The 18340-nt window shown below is 41.8% G+C and overlaps 2 protein-coding genes across 4 annotated transcripts in view; one reads left to right on the top strand and one right to left on the bottom strand.

Annotated features, from left to right (window-relative positions):
- The first annotated feature begins 1404 nt into the window (after positions 1 to 1404).
- On the top strand, positions 1405 to 11108 carry LOC114001898 (aldo-keto reductase family 1 member B7-like). 2 transcript variants are annotated; one of them, XM_027747458.2, is made up of 10 exons: positions 1405 to 1570; positions 2276 to 2443; positions 3438 to 3554; positions 4264 to 4341; positions 4820 to 4942; positions 7863 to 7969; positions 8128 to 8209; positions 9206 to 9289; positions 10185 to 10267; positions 10615 to 11108. In XM_027747458.2, exons 1-10 carry the CDS (start codon positions 1502 to 1504, stop codon positions 10655 to 10657), a joined length of 954 nt encoding a protein of 317 aa, XP_027603259.1. In that variant the 5' UTR covers positions 1405 to 1501; the 3' UTR covers positions 10658 to 11108. The 2 variants fall into 2 exon arrangements, with proteins under 2 accessions (XP_027603259.1, XP_027603260.1); XM_027747459.2 differs by lacking the exon at positions 3438 to 3554.
- A 1602-nt stretch (positions 11109 to 12710) lies between these two features.
- Positions 12711 to 18340, bottom strand: part of CALD1 (caldesmon 1) — a 98813-nt gene continuing 93183 nt past the window's right edge. Inside the window, exons 13-15 of one of the 2 annotated variants that reach the window (XM_027747449.2) lie at positions 16353 to 16433; positions 16002 to 16035; positions 12711 to 14384 (exon numbers count right to left, since the gene is read on the bottom strand). In XM_027747449.2, the coding sequence (XP_027603250.1) occupies positions 14356 to 14384; positions 16002 to 16035; positions 16353 to 16433 (144 nt within the window). In that variant the 3' untranslated portion in view covers positions 12711 to 14355. Of the gene's footprint in view, positions 14388 to 16001; positions 16036 to 16352; positions 16434 to 18340 lie in introns of both variants that reach the window. The other variant, XM_027747454.2, reaches the window with a different exon arrangement.

The following is an 18340-nucleotide window of genomic DNA, read 5'->3' as shown; positions in this document are numbered from 1 at the left end:
ACCTAGAAATTGAACTCTCATGTGATTAGTGATGACAGTTGAAGGCAGCATCACATCCAATGATAACATACATTAAAATTCACCCAGCTGAACATAAGGGCTACCTCCAAAATCACATTGACTTACACCAAGAGTCTCAAAGAGAAAATTAGATTTTGGCAACTCTGCTGGCAGTATCCAGAACAATATATTGAGACACAGGCTGGCCTTACCTAAGGAAAACACAGAGAAAGTTCTTAAAGAACACTAAAGGAAACCCTGAGGCAGACTCACAATTAATTGCTTTAAAATAGTTTTATGTAGATATTGCTGGGCCAAAGCCAAGTTGTTTTGTGGCATTCTGCATGCTGATAAGAGAAACTCTGGCTAGAATGCAGAGTCAGCAAACGAGTTTCGTTTTGTTTGAAAAATCAGCACTTAAAAATGGCATTGAAATACCCAAAAAATCTTACAGCATTGCTGAGTCAGCCCCCAGGACTTGTCTTTGCTGAATTCTGCCAGGAGGTGGTGCCTTCTGGTGGGAACAAAACACGGCCACGCCATTTGACAGCGTTTCCTAAAAATAAACCGGATTGCACAGAGCATGCTTCCACGCTCTCAAAAAAGGCAGGAACCAGGAGCGAGAGAAACCACCACCGGCAAGGGAAAGTGTCACTTTAGCAAAGCTTGAAGTAACTTGTAGCAACATAATCGGGCGGCGTGAGGCAGGAGAACAGGCACACTTTCAGGCATACAGGCTCTTGTCAGGTTAAATTAGGCAGCATCCAATTCTTTCTCCCCCAGTAGTTCAGGAAGCTGTGCTTGCTGCAGCCTTCCCATTGCTTCCTCTGGAGCTGGGAGCAGCCTGGGGGGCCTCTTTTGGATGACCATGAGCTGGTTAGAGCAGGTACCTGCTGTACCCCTGTTAGAGCCAAAACAAAGGGACACAGGAAGATGACGGATCCTGCAGCTCCCCAGCCTGAGTCCCTGTGATCACCCACGTGTCCAAGCACATCCCACCATGGCAGACAGAAGAAATATGACGGCTCTCGCGGGGAATATTTATTTAAAAGCACAAAAGCAGACGGCTGTACCACTAGGTCAGAACATAGTTAGCTGAGCACACTGCCTCCCAGATGATGCACAGCTCCAGTCCTGTACTGATAGGAATGACAATTAAGATTATTTCCTCCCCTTCCCCCGTCCCCCAAACAATATGTGTGTTAAAGCTGCCGATTTTGCGATTTGTCTGTCTCCTGAAGGATAGTACACCAGGAGGGACTTCAGGGTTCTTTGCACCAGCTTATCTTACACGGACAGAAGCATCAGGCTTCTGCAGGCAAACACAACCTCAGATTGACGGTCGTTTTGTGTCTCTCGCTCACGGGGGAAGGCGGGGAGCGGGGGCCGGCCCCGGCGGGCGTGGGTTGAGGCGGGGCCCGGGCAGCTCCGCTCCTTATAGCGCCCTGGGTCAGCCTGGGGCACGCACCGACAGAGGGACAGGCAAACAGGTGCCGTGAGCATGGCGATTCCCTGCGTGGAGCTGAGCAACGAGATGAAGATGCCCGCTCTGGGACTGGGCACTTGGCAGGTACCGCGGCGGGCGGGAGGAAGGACGGGCGGCGGTCCGGCGGGCGCCGCGAAGATGAGAAGTAAATAAAAAAAGAAGAGCGGCGATTAAAAGCAGAACCTCCCGCGGTGCGACGGGGCTGTTCGGCAGGATACATGTGCCCTCCTGGGGGCCGTGGGGTCGGTCTCGCCGCCCGCTCGGAGCGCCCGATGGCGGCCGGTTGTGTAACCGGGCGGGCGGCCAGGGCGGGGGGAGAGGCCGCGGGGAGCGAAAGGTAGAGAAATGGAGGCCGAAATAAAGAAATAAATAAAAATGAGGGGCTAAAGAAGGCGGAAGGAGGCACACAAAAAGAGGGGAAGCAAAAGAAACCGACAAAATAGACTCGGCGGTAGCGGCTCGCAGCCCCCGGGCGGTGTCACAGTCCCAGGGGAAGATCTGGGGAGAGCGAAGTGGCGAAACTTCTGAGTAAACAAGGGGAAATGGCAGTGGTTATTGCCCTGCTGGCAATGGCAGAGCCAAAACGGCTTGCAGAAACAAATTCCTTTCTGTACCTGTTCCCTGCAAACAATGCTGTTTGCCAGGAATCTCGATTGGAACTCAGTTCAATGGAGGTGATGAGGAACCTCCAGGAGCCGCTGGAAAGGGGGACTTTGTGGAGCTGTCCCAGCAGTGAGCACCAGCTGGAGAACATGGAAGAGCTCATGGTTGGCTTGTATTTGATTTCAGGCTCCTCCAGAAAAGGTGGAAGAGGTGGTGAAGTTTGCTATCGATTCTGGCTATCGCCACTTTGACTGTGCCTATTTCTATCAGAATGAAAATGAAATAGGGAATGCAGTCAAGCAGAAGATCAAGGAGGGGGTAGTGAAACGGGAAGACCTCTTCATTGTCACTAAGGTACGGGGATGCAAGATTCCTTGGGCATTTAAATTTCCTTGCAGAGAACCCCTTGCTCTACCTTGTAAAGTAACATAGGGACCTACTCCCTTCTCTGGCATTCATTTCATAGTTTCCTTGTTGTGTGTTTATAATTCTTTGCAATTTGTACTCAGCTTTATCTGGAACCATTGACAACTTAGGATAGATAGCGTGGCTATTCCTGATCTAATAATTTCCTTGCATTGATTATCCTGAAGGTTCATTTGTACACACCTAGAGAAAGATCAGGAAAAAAAGGCAAGGCATTTGTGTGGATTCATCCGTGCTATGCAAGACATTTGAAAACTGTGTCATGTGCAAATCATAAGCCTGAAAGGGAATAGAAGTAAAGTATGGGAGTTAATTCTGAAGCATTTTATATGTATTTTCTTTGTTCCTTTATCTCATCCACTTGTCTCAGAAATACTCCTTACCAAAAAGAACACTTAAGCTAAATAATCTTATGACTTGGGGTTTTTACCACCAAAGCCAGACAAATTTAGGATAACTGAGCTTTTCCATGTTAAGCTTTGTTTTTGTAAAAGAACACGGTTTAATCTAATAATACTTGCAAGTTCTTCTATGTAAACAACTTGAATTTTGGTTTCAAAAAAATTGACCACTGTTCTCACTGTGGATAGTTAAAAGGGGCAGAAGGAATGGGCTGCTCAATACTCAACACTTAGACTGAAAAAATAATTTTAACACAGCTTTGCTTGTCAGATACCCTTGCCAGAGTGTTACATTTATTTCTGAAAATCTCTTTTCATAAGTGGGAATACTGACTCCACCCTCATGACTGCTGGCTTTGTGGTGTGTTTGTCCTACCTTCCAAGTAAAATGCTGTCATCCTCATCTTCAGAATGCACTGGGGAGGGAGTTGCCCTCCCAGACCACCAAGAGAGAAACTTCTATCCCCTGGTCAGGACTGTGGAGCTGTAAAGTCACAGTCAGGCTTGGTTTCTTCCCACAGTTGTGGAACACCTTTCATGAGAAGTCCTTGGTTAAAGTAGCATTCCAGAAGAGCCTTGCTGCACTGCAACTGGACTACCTTGACCTCTACCTGATGCACTTCCCTATGGGATTCAAGGTAGTCCTGCCCTACATCCCTTTTCTCCTTACCTGCCTAGAAACCTGGTGCATTCTTCATTATGCAACTGGGATATGCCATGGTTTGTTTGGCTCTGCCCTGAATCTGGTGGTAGCGAGGATTTGGTCACTAAGTAGTGATATGTTTTAGCAGATGACTTTTCACACTTGCTGGAACAGGAGAGTCATAGGTATGAGAACTGCTAATGTGCCTGCTGGGTCTTCAGGGAAGCTGTAATCAACATGGGATGGTGCAGTTTGGGACTGTGACCCTCTGCCGGGCTTGGAACAGCACGAACATCTCAAGTTTTGGAGATGTTGGCTTGCTCTGGAGTAATCAAGAGTGAAAAATGAAGCACAGCACAGAAAGAATGTGCTTCTTTCCCCCCCCCCCCCCAGTCTACATCTGTGTAAAATAAATCAAAAAAAAGTAGGAAAAAGGTAGTGGGGGGGTGTCTGTTCCTTTTTTTCTAGATCTGCCTAAACTGCAGAATTGCTACTAATCCCCACACTCCTTGCATGCAGGGGCTGATTTGGAAAAATATGGCCCTCATCCAAATAAGACTACTAATGAATATGCATTATTTTAATTATGCTATATGTTTAAATAACCTGCTAACTTGCTGCCTGTAGATGCAGTCCAAAGTGCTAGTTCCCAGTAGGAAATTCAACTCTTAACGTCCTGTGTATTTTCTGCTTTGAAATAACAGGCTGGTGAAGAGCTGCATCCTAAGGATGACAAGGGTATGAGTATCCCCAGTGATACAGATTTTCTTGACACATGGGAGGTAAGTTAATATTTGCTCTTGAGAGCAGGTATCAACACTAAAGCTGGTGCAAAGATTTGTGTGCACAATGAAATTAAGGGATATGTTTGGGTATAGAGGATTGTCCCACAAAATTGTATTTTGACCTGTTAAAAGCTGCTACCTCTGGATTTGGGGAGCAAGAATGAGGCGTCTTTATTAAGGCTAAAGAGAAGGAAGCTATCAGCACTGTAAGTGCTGTCACTAAAATAATAATTGAATATGCACAATGGTAGAATCAACTTATAGGTGAATCCAGGTATTACTGTAAGTTTTCCGTGTGTTTTATACAGATAGGAATTTTTATTATTATTAATTGAGCTACTGTTATCTAATCTCATGTGAGTTGTTTGTTCGTTTGTCGCTAGCTTGAGGGAAATAAAATAATGTGGTTTGGTTTGCCAGTAATATCACCACCTCATGCACAATCATTGGTTGTCCTTACTTGTCCTTCCATTAGGCCATGGAAGAACTGGTGGACTGTGGTCTGGTGAAAGCCATTGGTGTCTCCAACTTTAACCATGAGCAGATTGAAAGACTTTTGAACAAACCAGGACTGAAACACAAGCCCGTAATGAACCAGGTGAGATTTTTATTTCCTCTTGTCAGCTAACCTTGGAGTATAGAATCATAGAATAATTAGGATTGGTAGGTACCTTAAGGATCGTGCAGTTTCAACCCTCCTGTCAAGGACAGGGAACTTTCGACTTAGCAGTATTCCTAAATACGTTTAGAGTGTATGTGTGTGTGTTTGTAGATAGATAGATATATATTTAGAGTATTCCTAAATTCCTATAATATATAAATATAATATGCATTTCATATATGTAAAATCATGTATCATGGCTAGGCTTCGCGAATGAAGACTTGGGAAGGACTCTACCCACACTTGCTACAAGCAAGTAGCTGGTGGCTAAAAAGGCAAATGGGAGATAGACAAATCCGGTTGCAAAAGGCACAGCAGAAGGACTCCTTCGGTGGTATCGGCAAGACACGATTCTTTCTGCGTTGTCTTTTCTCCTCGAGAGTGACCCTGTGTGCGTTCTCAAAGGAAGCAGCGGCGTTATGGATGGTGTGTCTCCAGACCTCCTGATTGGAGGCCAGAGTAGACCAGTTATGTTGATCAATATGGCCAAGGCTGAGATGTTGTTTCAGGGAGTCCTTGTATCTTTTCTTCAGGGCTCCTCTCATGCGGCAGCCAGTGGCAAGTTCACCATAAAGCAGGATCTTAGGGAGGCGGTGGTTGGTCCTTCATCCTGGAGACGTGCCCTGCCCATCGCAGCTGTGTTCTCAGCAACATGGCCTCAATACTTGTGACTGCTGCTTGCTCTAGAACAGATGTATTGGTCACATAATCTGACCAGTGGATGTTTAGGATTGTATGGATGCAGCGTTGATGGAAGCGTTCTGGGAGACGCAGGTGGTGGCAGTAGATGACCCATGATTTGGATCCATATAAAAAAGTAGGCAGCACAATGACTCTGTAAACACTGATCTTTGTACTTTTCTTCAGGTGTTTATTTCATCAAACTCTTTTATGGAGTTTTCCAAAAGCACTATATGCCTTTGCTAACCTGTTGTCTATCTCTCCGTCAATCTTACCATCCGAGGAGATGAGGCTGCCTAGGTAATTAAACTGCTGGACTGATTTGAGCTCTGATTGGCCAATGGTGATATGGGAATGATGGAAGACTTCCTGAGGTGCAAGTTGATAGAAAACTTCTGTCTTCTTCAAGCTGACTTCCAGCCCAAAAAGCTCAGCAGCCTCAGAAAAGCAGGATGTTAAATGCTGCAGAGCTGCTTCTGTGTGGGCGATGAGGGCGTCATTGTCAGCGTAAAGCAGCTCCTGGACAAGATGGATTAAGGTCTTAGTCGCCTTAGCTTGAATAGGTTTCCATTGGTACGATATCAGATGTAGATACCATTTTCTTCGTCAAGGTCTGCCATGGCCTTTTGGAGCATCATGCTGAAAAAGATTGTGAATAGAGTTGTTGCAAGAATGTAACCTTGTTTCACACCACTGGTTATTAGAAAGGGCTCAGAAAGTGCATTGCCATATCTGACTTGGCTGTGCTGATCCTCACGAAGTGAAATGGTCATTTTAAGGAACTTGGAGGGACATCCTAAACGTTCCAAAATCTGCCACAGACCTTTTCTGCTCACAGTATCGAAAGCCTTGGTGAGATCAACAAAGGTTACATACAGTCCTTTGTTCTGTTCCCTACACTTCTCTTGCAGTTGTCTGAGGACAAATACCATGTCTGTGGTGCTCCTGTTGGCTCTGAAACCACGTTGGCTTTCAGGTAGAATTCCTTCTGCTATAGCGGGTATTAGTCTGTTCAGAAGTACTCTTGCAAGGATTTTACCAGCAATGGAGAGCAGAGTAATACCATGGTAATTTGAACAGTCTGATTTATCTCCTTTCTTCTTACACAAGGTGATGATGACTGCATCTCGAAGGTCTGATGGTAGTTCGCCCAGTTCCCAGCAGCGCACCATGAACTCGTGAAATTTAGCAAGGAGTGCTTGGCCCCCATGCTTCCAGACTTCAGGTGGAATTCCATCAACCCCAGCTGCCTTGACAGTTTTCACCTGCTGAATGGCCTTAAGAGTTTCTCCCATAGTAGGGGCAATATCCAATTCATTCTTCACCGGTTGTTGTGTAATGTACTGAATTGCTGAGTCTTGAACTACACAGCTAGTACTGAAAAGAGTCTGAAAGTGTTCAGACCATTGATTCAGAATGGAGATCTTATCTGTGAGAAGCATTTGACCATCTGCACAGAGTAGAGGGCTTTGGACCTGGCATGTAGGTCCGTATGCTGTTTTCAAAGTCTCATGGAATCCTCTGTAATCACCCGTATCTGGTCATGTCACCATGCCTGGTAACTAAGCTACAGCATTTAGAAACAGCTGGGTATGTGCACAATGCCATGTAAAACAGCATAGGCACAGCCCTGTGGTCATACTATGGCTTGTGGCAAGTTGAGCAGCGTCCCTATGTAGCTCCTGTTCTTTTCAGTTGAAGGACGTCTTTCCCAAATGGCTGCTTGCAACAGGAACTTGCTTTTCTAGGTTAGCTCAGATCATCTCCTCAGGCTTCTACAGGTATCAGGGTAGACTGCTTGAGGCAAGGAGACATTGGGTGACTCTGAGCAGAAAATAAATTTCAGGTATTCTGAGCTGGCCCTCTGAAGATGCAATAACTGCTCTGCAGTAGTCCAGAAAGACTGATTTCCCAGATTCCTGACACAGAGAGCACTTTCACGCCTCCATATTATTTTTCACTATCAATGTGTAATTTGTAGCATGAGAAAGCTCTATTTTCTGTGCTAGGCCTCTAGATATTGCTGTGACATTAATAATTCTTCATAAGATAAATTTGAATCATGATACTGAAAGTCAAGTCTTCACATTTTCTCTGAGCCAAGAGGAATTAAAATGTTAAGATTTGCATCCCAGTGCAGTTTGCCTCTTTACCAACCATGTTTCTGTGCTTGCAGATCGAATGCCATCCATACCTAACCCAGGAAAAGTTGATCAAGTACTGTAAATCCAAAGGGATTGCTGTGACTGCCTACAGCCCCCTTGGTTCTCCCAACCGCCCATGGTAAGAAAGTAGCTTGAATCTTTGAGGCAAATTATGTGAATAATGCAGGTAAAATGAGAAAAGTGCTGTTGATTTGTTGCAGATTCTGTCATACAATGTTAGGCTTCCTGCAGGGAAACTATAATCTTTCTACCACCAATATTCCTATTTTTGAATAGGGCTAAGCCAGGGGAGCCTGTGCTGCTGGAGGATCCCAAGATTAAAGAGATTGCAGCTAGACATCATAAAAGCCCTGCCCAGGTAAGTGAGTTTGTCAAGGCAAAATATTGCTCCCCCTCAGATGTTTTCAGGCTGATAGCCAGCCTCAGCAGATGTGCCTTCTTTAGAGATACAGTATAACAGGGCTGGACTGCATTTGGCTCTTCATTCTGCCCAAGTTCTTCACAGCATTCATGTAAATGATCAGTTATTTTCTAAGAGGCCTTGAGTATCAAGTTTTGGGGTAGACTGATCAGCAGTGGTACATGCTTGGGTGTTTATCTTCCTAAACCTTTTATTCCTTTCTTCAGCTAAGTTAGCTAAGTTATTCTGGAGAGAAGTCCTGTAATTTGCAGACTTATTGAATTGCACCCTGTCTGCTCACATAGAATTATTGAAAGGTACTTGATTATTTAAGAATAAATTTCTTCTCTGTTAGTTGCCACTCACACAAATGGGTGTAGAAACTGCACTTTGAAAAAACACACATGTTCACAAGCAATCAACGACAATCATATTTTAAAGACAGGCAGAGCAGGACAAAAGATTGTATGCAACAGTTCTCTTTTTGGTATGGGGATGGACGGCATACACACTTTCAAATTCTAGAAATAAGCTTTTTCTTTTATGGACTTCAAAAAGCTTAACATAGGTGAGATAATTACCTGTGAGTCCAAAATAATCTGCAGTATCATTATGCTCACTCGGGTTGAGCATCCATGTAATGCAAGGCAGAAGCATCATAATTTTTCTCCCCCTGCTACTACCCTTAATGAAACCAAAACCAATGCTGGAAAAAACAAGATGGAGAAACAACGTAGGCCAGAAACAATTAAAGTTTGCCAGTAGACTGGTAAATATGTGTGCAAATTTTGGCATATCAAATTCCTGTGTGCAAATTGGTAGTCTTCCAAAGAGTGAATGTGCTTGTAGAAAAACAAATTGTTTTGTGCATTTAAACAAAAGTAAGAACACAAAATGCACTTGAACAGACTTCTTGGTACCCCTGTGTTCATGCTCCTCCTTGTTCTTCCCCAGGTTCTGATCCGCTTTCTTATCCAAAGAGACCTCATTGTCATTCCCAAGTCTGACAAACCGCAGCGTGTCCAGGAAAACATGAAGGTGAACTTTCCATTGGGACTGCTGCTACCTTTTTTTCATGCAGGATACATACCCATAGCTCCTCCATGTTTCCAAGCAGCACCTAAGAGGGATTGGAAGGGGAGTGCAGAGGTGGGAAGACTGAGGCTTCATCAGCTACCTAACCATCTGTGCTTTTTCTCTGGGAAAAAGCATTTTGTTCCTGCCAGGAGAGCAATGAGTAGCATCAGAGTTGTCTGAGTTCTGTTGTCCTGGAAAGGGAATCCCAGTTTTGGACTTGACCTGTGGGAAACACTTAGCAAGTCCTGCTTTAAGGTGTAAAGGAACAAGTGGTGAACACCAGACCTGTTACAGTTTATGTCTCATTTTGAGGCTGTGGTTCCTCTTGGCAGAGAAGTTCAGCTGCACATTGGCTTATAAGACCTGGCATCTTAAATGATACCTCTGTTACTTTTCATCCCTGCTGCTGGGTTTGGAGCTCTTTCTCCTATGAACCACCAGCAAGAATTCCTAGATGATTGATTAGCTTGAGACAGTCAGACAAGACTGTTGGTACCCAGTAGTCTTCTGTTGTAGCAGAAAATTTACCTCTGGGTCCCGGATTTGTGAGACATCAAGTAATCCATCCTGAGCACCTGAAGTCTTCTCTTGGTGCATTACAACACAAAGTGCAGTGGTGTTGGCATTCAACCACCCAGAACTCTAAGATATTCCTATAAAGAGCATCTCAGAGAGAGAAGGACTATGTTGATTACTTCATGGGTAAATTTTTATTTGGCTGAGAAATGAGAGTATTTCTTAACTATGCTTAATATGTTCCTACCTCAAGTCATAAAAGCATGAAGCATGCACAGTAGCTAACTACTCATGAACCTAAGTAAAAAGAGCTTTTTTTTTTTTTTCCTTTCCCTGTTAGGTGTTTGACTTTGAACTGTCCAAAAAGGAGATGGATGTCATCCTCAGCTTTAACAGAAACTGGAGGGCAGTTCCAGTGCTCCCGTATGTTATTATTCTTACTATCCATTGGGCCTATTTCTGTCTGTATTTTATCCCTTATGATCTTGAAAACATACATGACCAAAATCATGGAGAGTTTGTACTATAAACCCTGGACCCCAGGTAATGAGACATGTCCTGGAACTGACACCAGGAGGGAGATTCATTTGGAGTGCTCCTTTCAGCACATTACATGTGTTACATGTGCTTTCTCACAAGCCTGTGTTCAATTTAATGACATCTGCAAAACTGAAGTATATTGGAAATGGGGGGGTGAGGAGACTGCAATAGGGAAATGCTGCCAAGCTACTTTCTATGGTACTTAAATGACGAGTTCTTTCTCTTTTCAGAGCTGTCAATCACAAGGACTACCCATTTAAAGCAGAATATTAGATGCAAGCGGTTTCTGCAAGACCTCCATTTAAGTATTTCCAGATCAGAAGATGCACTCTGTAGCTTGATCTTGATTTCTTCTTCTGTACTTGACAATAATTATGAACAGTTTCTTTTCCTCCTTTGCTAGGAGGAGATCACCAGCTGATGTAAGAATGCATCAATAGGGCTGTTTGTTTTTTTAGCAATGGTTATCAGAAATCTAGTTTTGTCTATTAGAATGACAATGTATTTTGTTTCCTTTTTTTCCTTGTCTTTCTCAATTAGAAACGTGTCTAACAAAAAATCTGGTTACTTACCTGATTTTTTTATGCTTCTGGTGTGGTCAGCCCTACTGGCTTGAGTCACTGTCAAGGAATGCTCTAAGCACTTTGTTTTTTATGTAGTTGTATATAGAATGTATCTCTAATACTTTAAAATTTTATATGAATAAAGTTTATTAACAACAAAAGTTGATCAGTGTAGTGCTTAAATTGTTTCATACAGCTGGTTAGGCATGTTTCTCTAAAGCCTGGGGTTTTACAAATTTTAATACAGATAGGAATAAATTTCTATAATTCCTGTACAAAGACAGTACATACAGAACACTTTGTGGCTTAAGCATCAAACAGGATTGTGCTGTAGTTAGGACCTAGAGAACCAAGTTGCACCTCTTGCCTCCTGTACCCCTTCCTCTGAATACCTAGAAATTGAACTCTCATGTGATTAGTGATGACAGTTGAAGGCAGCATCACATCCAGTGATAACATACATTAAAATCCACCCAGCTGAACATAAGGGCTACCTCCAGAATCACACTGACTTACACCAAGAGTCTCAAAGAGAAAATTAGATTTTGGCAACTCTGCTGGCAGTATCCAGAACAATATATTGAGACACAGGCTGGCCTTACCTAAGGAAAACATAGAAAAAGTTCTTAAAGAACACTAAAGGAAACCCTGAGGCAGACTCACAATTAATTGCTTTAAAATAGTTTTATGTAGATGTTGCTGGGCCAAAGCCAGGTTGTTTTGTGGCATTCTGTTGATAAGAGAAACTCTGGCTAGAATGCAGAGTCAGCTGCAGGAAAGCAAAGGACAATTTCGTTTTGTTTGAAAAATCATCACTTAAAAATGGCATTGAAATACCCAAAAAAACTTTACAGCATTGCTGAGTCAGCCCCCAGGACTTGTCTTTGCTGAATTCTGCCAGGAGGTGGTGCCTTCTGGTGGGAACAAAACACAGCCACGCCATTTGACAGTGTTTCCTAAAAATAAACCGGATTGCACAGAGCATGCTTCCACGCTCTCAAAAAAGGCAGGAACCAGGAGCGAGAGAAACCCCCACCGGCAAGGGAAAGTGTCACTCCAGCAAAGCTTGAAGTAACTTGTAGCAACATAATCGGGCGGCGTGAGGCAGGAGAACAGGCACACTTTCAGGCATACAGGCTCTTGTCAGGTTAAATTAGGCAGCATCCAATTCTTTCTCCCCCAGTAGTTCAGGAAGCTGTGCTTGCTGCAGCCTTCCCATTGCTTCCTCTGGAGCTGGGAGCAGCCTGGGGGGCCTCTTTTGGATGACCATGAGCTGGTTAGAGCAGGTACCTGCTGTACCCCTGTTAGAGCCAAAACAAAGGGACACAGGAAGATGACGGATCCTGCAGCTCCCCAGCCTGAGTCCCTGTGATCACCCGCGTGTCCAAGCACATCCCACCAAGGCAGACAGAACAAATATGACGGCTCTCACGGGGAATATTGATTTCAAAGCACAAAAGCAGATGGCTGTAGCACTAGGTCAGAACCTACTTAGCTGAGCACACTGCCTCCCAGATGATGCACAGCTCCAGTCCTGTACTGATAGGAATGACCATTAAGATTATTTCCTCCTCTTCCTCCCCTCCCCCAAAGAATATGTGTGTTAAAGCTGCCGATTTTGCGATTTGTCTGTCTCCTGAAGGATAGTACATCAGGAGGGACATCCTTCAGGGTTCTTTGCACCAGCTTATCTTACACAGACTCAGCACCAATTCCTATCCCAGTTGCAACCGGTCCATTCCTACCCATTAACAAACAGGGGGTTGCTGATGGAAATATTCCATTTATTGTGGATACAGTTGCAGAATACATTGTATGAACAAATCATTTTTATTGCAGCTATCAGATGTATTTGAAAGATTCAGAGGAGCATTTACAAATCCCCAAAACAAAACATGATAACTCCCAGACAATGTCAGGCCCAGTTTCACCCCCTACAAATAATTAGGTGCATCTCTACATGTAAACAAGATGTTTCAGCCAAGCAGGGCAGCTCATCTTTGGCTTGAAATACAACAGTATACTTCTTTAGGAAGAAGTCAGAGACTGTAAGAGATGGAAGTGGTGAAAAGGGAGAACCTGGGGGTTCCAATGCACAACAAAGCTGTTAACAACGTGCTCAGGGGCTACTTGAGCTGCTCAGTTTATGCTACCCATATGCTGTAGGATGTAAATGCTAAACTGTATGACATGTAAATTCAAACCCAGCTGACGTCCTATAGCCATGTGTGAACTATATACAAATGAAAACATCTGTCAAGAGGATACTCAAAAGAGAGAGGTAAAAAGAAGCGCTATAAAGATAGAGGTTTACTTCATTTTTGGTGGACTTGGTAGACAGCACTGATGGATGGCAAGATGTAGTGTACAGTGATTTGAAACAAACTCCAACTCTGTTTAGATTTTTTTTCTTTTTAATTATGGTAGTTTTATATAAATTAAACTACAACGTTTTATACAAGTGACCTACTTTTGACCCTCTATACCCTTTCCTTTTCCTCTTTTAAAAACTATACTTTCTTTTTAATTACCCATTACTGGGCAACTGACATTTAAAATTTTTTAATACTTATCTCACCATACCTCTAATAGCAATTATGAAATCTTCCTATAGAAAAGTGTGTAATTTTGTCTTTATTTTTTTAAGCTGTGATATTGGCTAATTATGTATGTTTATGACTAAATATAACACTCTAGCACATCTTAAAAGCATTCTACCATTAGTAGTGCCTTTAGGCTAAACTTTGTAAAGCTACGTGTGTATATATTCTAAATTGCATTCAATTCCTAGTCACTAACAACAAAAAGAAATATCAGTACCGCTGTCAGCTATCATAATCATCCAAATTTAGGTATTAACTTAAACTAGAATGGAAAAATTGATACTTAAAAAAAGTATAAAACAAAAAAATAAAACACATTATTGATGCAGTATTTCTCATGACATGGGCAGCTTACAGAAAATATTACATTGTCAACTAAAGATATTTCTTCCATGCCTTAGTCTAAAGTGCAGAAAGAAAGACTTCTGTATTACAAAAGGAACCATTGTTTTTACAGGTTTACTGCACACCCTTTCGTAAGCAACTTTACTTCATGTGCATTTTGGGTTGACCTCTTCTGGCAGTTGAAATCACTGTTCAGATCCATGGTTATGACTATCAGTAGGAGAGTCTATATATTTCACAGCATGGGTTTCTTTAGGAATAAAGGCTCTTGTGCAAAGGCAGTACAATTAGGATGAATCTCTAGACTGATTGTTAAATACAGTGCTAATATACATGGTTTTAAGTGGGATAATGCAAAAAGACATCTTAGTAAATAAACATAAATATAAAAAGAACAATTTAGCACTTTTTCCTTTTTTCTTTCACTCAGACTGATTGGTCCAGCATCTTCAGTGGCCTTCTATGGTTCTTTCTCCAATTGTCTCAAACCTGCTGAGAAAAAGAAAGATTAAAGATGCCTTGAAACAACCCAAATACATCTCTAAAACAGAAAAGGCACAGCTCTAGATTAACAACATGTAAGAAGGCAGGACACAAGCTGGGTGCTGCTGTGCTCATCTCCTGGGATTGCTCAGAGGTGGTCTCCAAGAGGCAAGCAGGATTTCACCTCGCTTGCCTCCAGCAGCCTGAGGAAGCAGGGAGTGCTCAGGAACACCCCCACAGAAATGCAGGGGTGTCCCTGAACCCATTGCTCTCCCCAGCCACGTGTGGGTGGGCTGGGAACACCTTCCAGAGAAGCAGAGCTGCACTAACACGGAGTGAGCCTGAAAACCCCTCTCCTAACAGTTTGGTTTAAAAAAGGAGAAGAGGAGGGAAAGAATTCTGCTTTGCACGACTCTAAACCAATAAGAAAAGTTCACAGGCATACCACACCTCTGGCTTCACATACAAATGTGAGGAAAAATGTGTGCACATATTAAAGCGGAGAAAACCAAAACGTTTTCTATATTCAACCATTTCATTCTTAGAGAAGAGTCGAGGGATGTTGCAAGGCATCTTTAAAGCTATTGAACTGGTCAGTGAATTTCCATTCTTCCCCACGGGTCCTCAGGCACATACATGGTTTAGTTGGTTTGATTTGGAGTGTTTTAGGTTAAAATAGAAATTAAAAACCTAAAAGGGGGAATTTGCTAGTGGTTTCAAAATTACAGTATTAAGACTATTTTTGCCTTCAGAAGACACCAACTCACAGCTCCAGCCAAAGCATTCCTGCTGCTGAAGGTGGTTGAACTCCATTCCAGTCTGGGGATGCAGGAGAATATGAGACTCACAATCAGCCAGAAGAACAATTTCTAAAAACCGAGGCTATTGAATTTTCCTCAGGCTTCACCATTACCCAGTGGATGTGTTTAAAATCACACGTGGGGCTGAGGACTGAATTTCAGTACTCAGGCTGATTTGAGAGTACTGAAATCTTCCTTTTCTGCTCAAATGATGTTGCTGCAACAGCTTTGTTTTTTGAGCTCCCCCTCTCTGTTTAGAAAAGGCACATCCATTCCCACTGCAGCCTTCAGAAGAGCCTTTCCCAGATGCTTTGCATTTGCTGTAATTTGTCAAATGGCCATCCCATTCCTCAGCCCACACACCTTTTAATGATACTCCCCAGCTACATCAAACATGCTATAAATCTCTCTTGAACAAGCCTTTGGACACATGGCTGGTGCACTGCTAGTACTCAGTCCTCCTGGAAAGATGACCTAGGTTTATTTCTCAAGCATTCATGTTTTGATAATGTTGCAATGGAGCTTTTGAAAGGCAAAGGCAAATAGGACTTTAATGGCATCAGCATTAATAGCTGTAGAATTTTAACACTGGTACACCTGTGAGAAAATGTGGCACCATTTCTCTGTTGTAATATGTGTTACAATATACATTTTATATTATCATATGTATAATGTTATTAAAGTGTATGTGTACAATATTGTTAAATATGTGAATAGTATGTATAATATTATACATATAATATAATAATATTATATTATATATGTAATAACGTGTATTACAATATAAAAATGGGTACAATGTGTGCATTATGGTATTACTTACCATTGGCCTCTGATTTTTTCCCCATAGCTGATACCTGTTTGAAAAAGTAATAACCCATGATTAAAATTCAAGAGAGGAGAACATTGGTATTTATAACAGGAGAAAAACTGAACTCCATGCAAAAGACAGATTCCACACATAACACAGCTCTGCCAAATGGGTGTTTAAAAGTTACACACTGCTTTCTGCACCTCATGGTATCTTCTTCTATAGATAAAGAGGCAGGTTAGTAACAGAGGACATGCAGAGACCTCATTCCAACTGACTGACTGTATGAAACTTAGTGACACCTTCCCCCTAGAAAGCCTTCAACAGAGATATTATGCTCTTAACAATGCACAGAAGTGTTACCTTAGAAGAAGAAGGTGGCTTCTCAACCGACTGCTTCTCCCAGAGGTTGCGTTTGCCGGACACGTCTCCCGGTTTCAAATCCTGTCAAATGTCAAAGAACGGGAAACGACATTAGTTTATATTTCTATTAATTTGTTAAAGAAAACGTTAGAATGCAACTTCCTCCTAGGGAGAGTTCAGGGACATCCACCAGTGGTAAGTATTACATTGTCTACCAATCATAAAGCAATTCAGAATGATACATCACATACACACATATACATATATAGGACTCTACACATATACGTGCTATAAGAGAAGAAACAGTCCCTCTAAATCTATTTTGTATAGCACAGACTGGTCATCACTGCACTCCCTTGCTTGAACATAGTAAGTTAAGGGTTACTGCACAAAGGCAATTCCAATTTTTGCGGGAAAAAAACCCCACATTTTTTTCAGGGATAGTATTTTTCTTAGGGAGGAATTCAAAAGCAGCTTGTTTCAGTTATTTTAGATCAAAATAAAAATATTTCATAAAAAAAATCTGTGAAAAAAATAGAGTAGAACTTTTAATGCAACAGAAAAGCAGATTCTACTCTGCATTCTTAAATATAAGTTTCAAGATTTATCGCTCTAGTCCTTCATATCCATTTGAATTTCCATTGCATCATTTGTAATCTTAGGATGCACCAATCACTAGCCTGACAAAAAAAACCCAAACCACAAAAATCAAAAACAAACAAAAAAACCAAACAAAACCAAAGGATAAAGGAAAGTCATTAAAGAATAATAATATTCTCTAAAAATGTTATGGAGAGTTTAAGCAAAACTCCATAAAAATGTTAAGCATCTTCTTGGAGAAAAGGAGGGCCACAAATCAAAATGATATATGCTAGGCTAGTGCCAATGCACCTGCTTAAGGACAGATGGATTGATATCTTCTCTGTGGACAGCAAACAAGAGACTCAAACAATTTTGGACATAGGTACTCTCCTTTTCAGAAAGTATTCAAGTCCTGCACATTTTCCAGAATCTTGTTCTTGCCATCCATGGGTAGGTAGCTTTCTGAATATGAGAACTCCTAACTCTAAAACTTCTAAACTCAGTGATGAATGGAAATGTGATTTCTGCAAGGGATATTTGCACCCAACAGAGGTGTTTTGGAACGGATCATAATCTGCAGCCACGGAGGGTTGCAGCTGTTTAAGACTTGAAGCCAATTATGTACTTCAAAAACTTGCTTCAGCAGTAATAGGAAGGAAGAAAACAACAAAATTCTAATTGACCTTATCACAAAATCACTTGCAGTGGAGATGATCACAATACCATTTCCATAATCCTGAAATCATTTGGGATGTGTGATTTAGGTTCACCATGAAACTAACTGAGATCTTTTCTCCCTCTACTTTGAATTCAATATTGTTCCAAAACCCGCAAGAATCTTGATGGTCACAACAACTTTGAACATTTCTTTCTTTATTTTGGTGCAATGTGATGGGGGTAAGAAGTTATTTGCTAACCAAGAAATTCTAGGTTTCCTGGTAAAAAAAAAAAAAAAAAAAAAAAAAAAAAAAAAAAAAAAAAAAAAATCACACATTATAGATGTATATAATTCTTCATAATCAATAATAAATAGGTTTACCTGACCAACTTAGTAAACAGACCCCCAAAGAAGAATAGGAGGAGGGTGGGCTCCTTCAGGCAGAGATATTGAAAGAAGAAAGAACAATCTATTGAGAAAGAGGGAAATTAAGACATAGATAGAAACAGTTGGCTGAAGGAAAAACAAGAGGTTAGTTTTACATTTTCTAAAAGATGCAACTTAAAAGAAAGAGAGAAAAACTGGAGGCAGATTCTGTACTGATTTTGGAAGTTTTGATTAAATACAGTCACCATAATGGCTTCTTTTGATTTTATATTGGTGTCCATAAGGACACGATCTCCATGCAGCTACCAGTAAATACTGACATTAGAGACAACCCTTCAAATGTCAAGCTCCTCTTTGGGAC

The sequence above is a fragment of the Pipra filicauda genome, unplaced genomic scaffold (assembly GCF_003945595.2).
Source record: "Pipra filicauda isolate LSUMZ 115617 unplaced genomic scaffold, ASM394559v2 scaffold104_size2351352_pilon, whole genome shotgun sequence".
NCBI classification, from domain to species: Eukaryota; Metazoa; Chordata; class Aves; order Passeriformes; family Pipridae; genus Pipra; species Pipra filicauda.
Note: the sequence above shows the minus strand (reverse complement) of the source record. Positions and strands in the feature narration are given on the sequence as shown.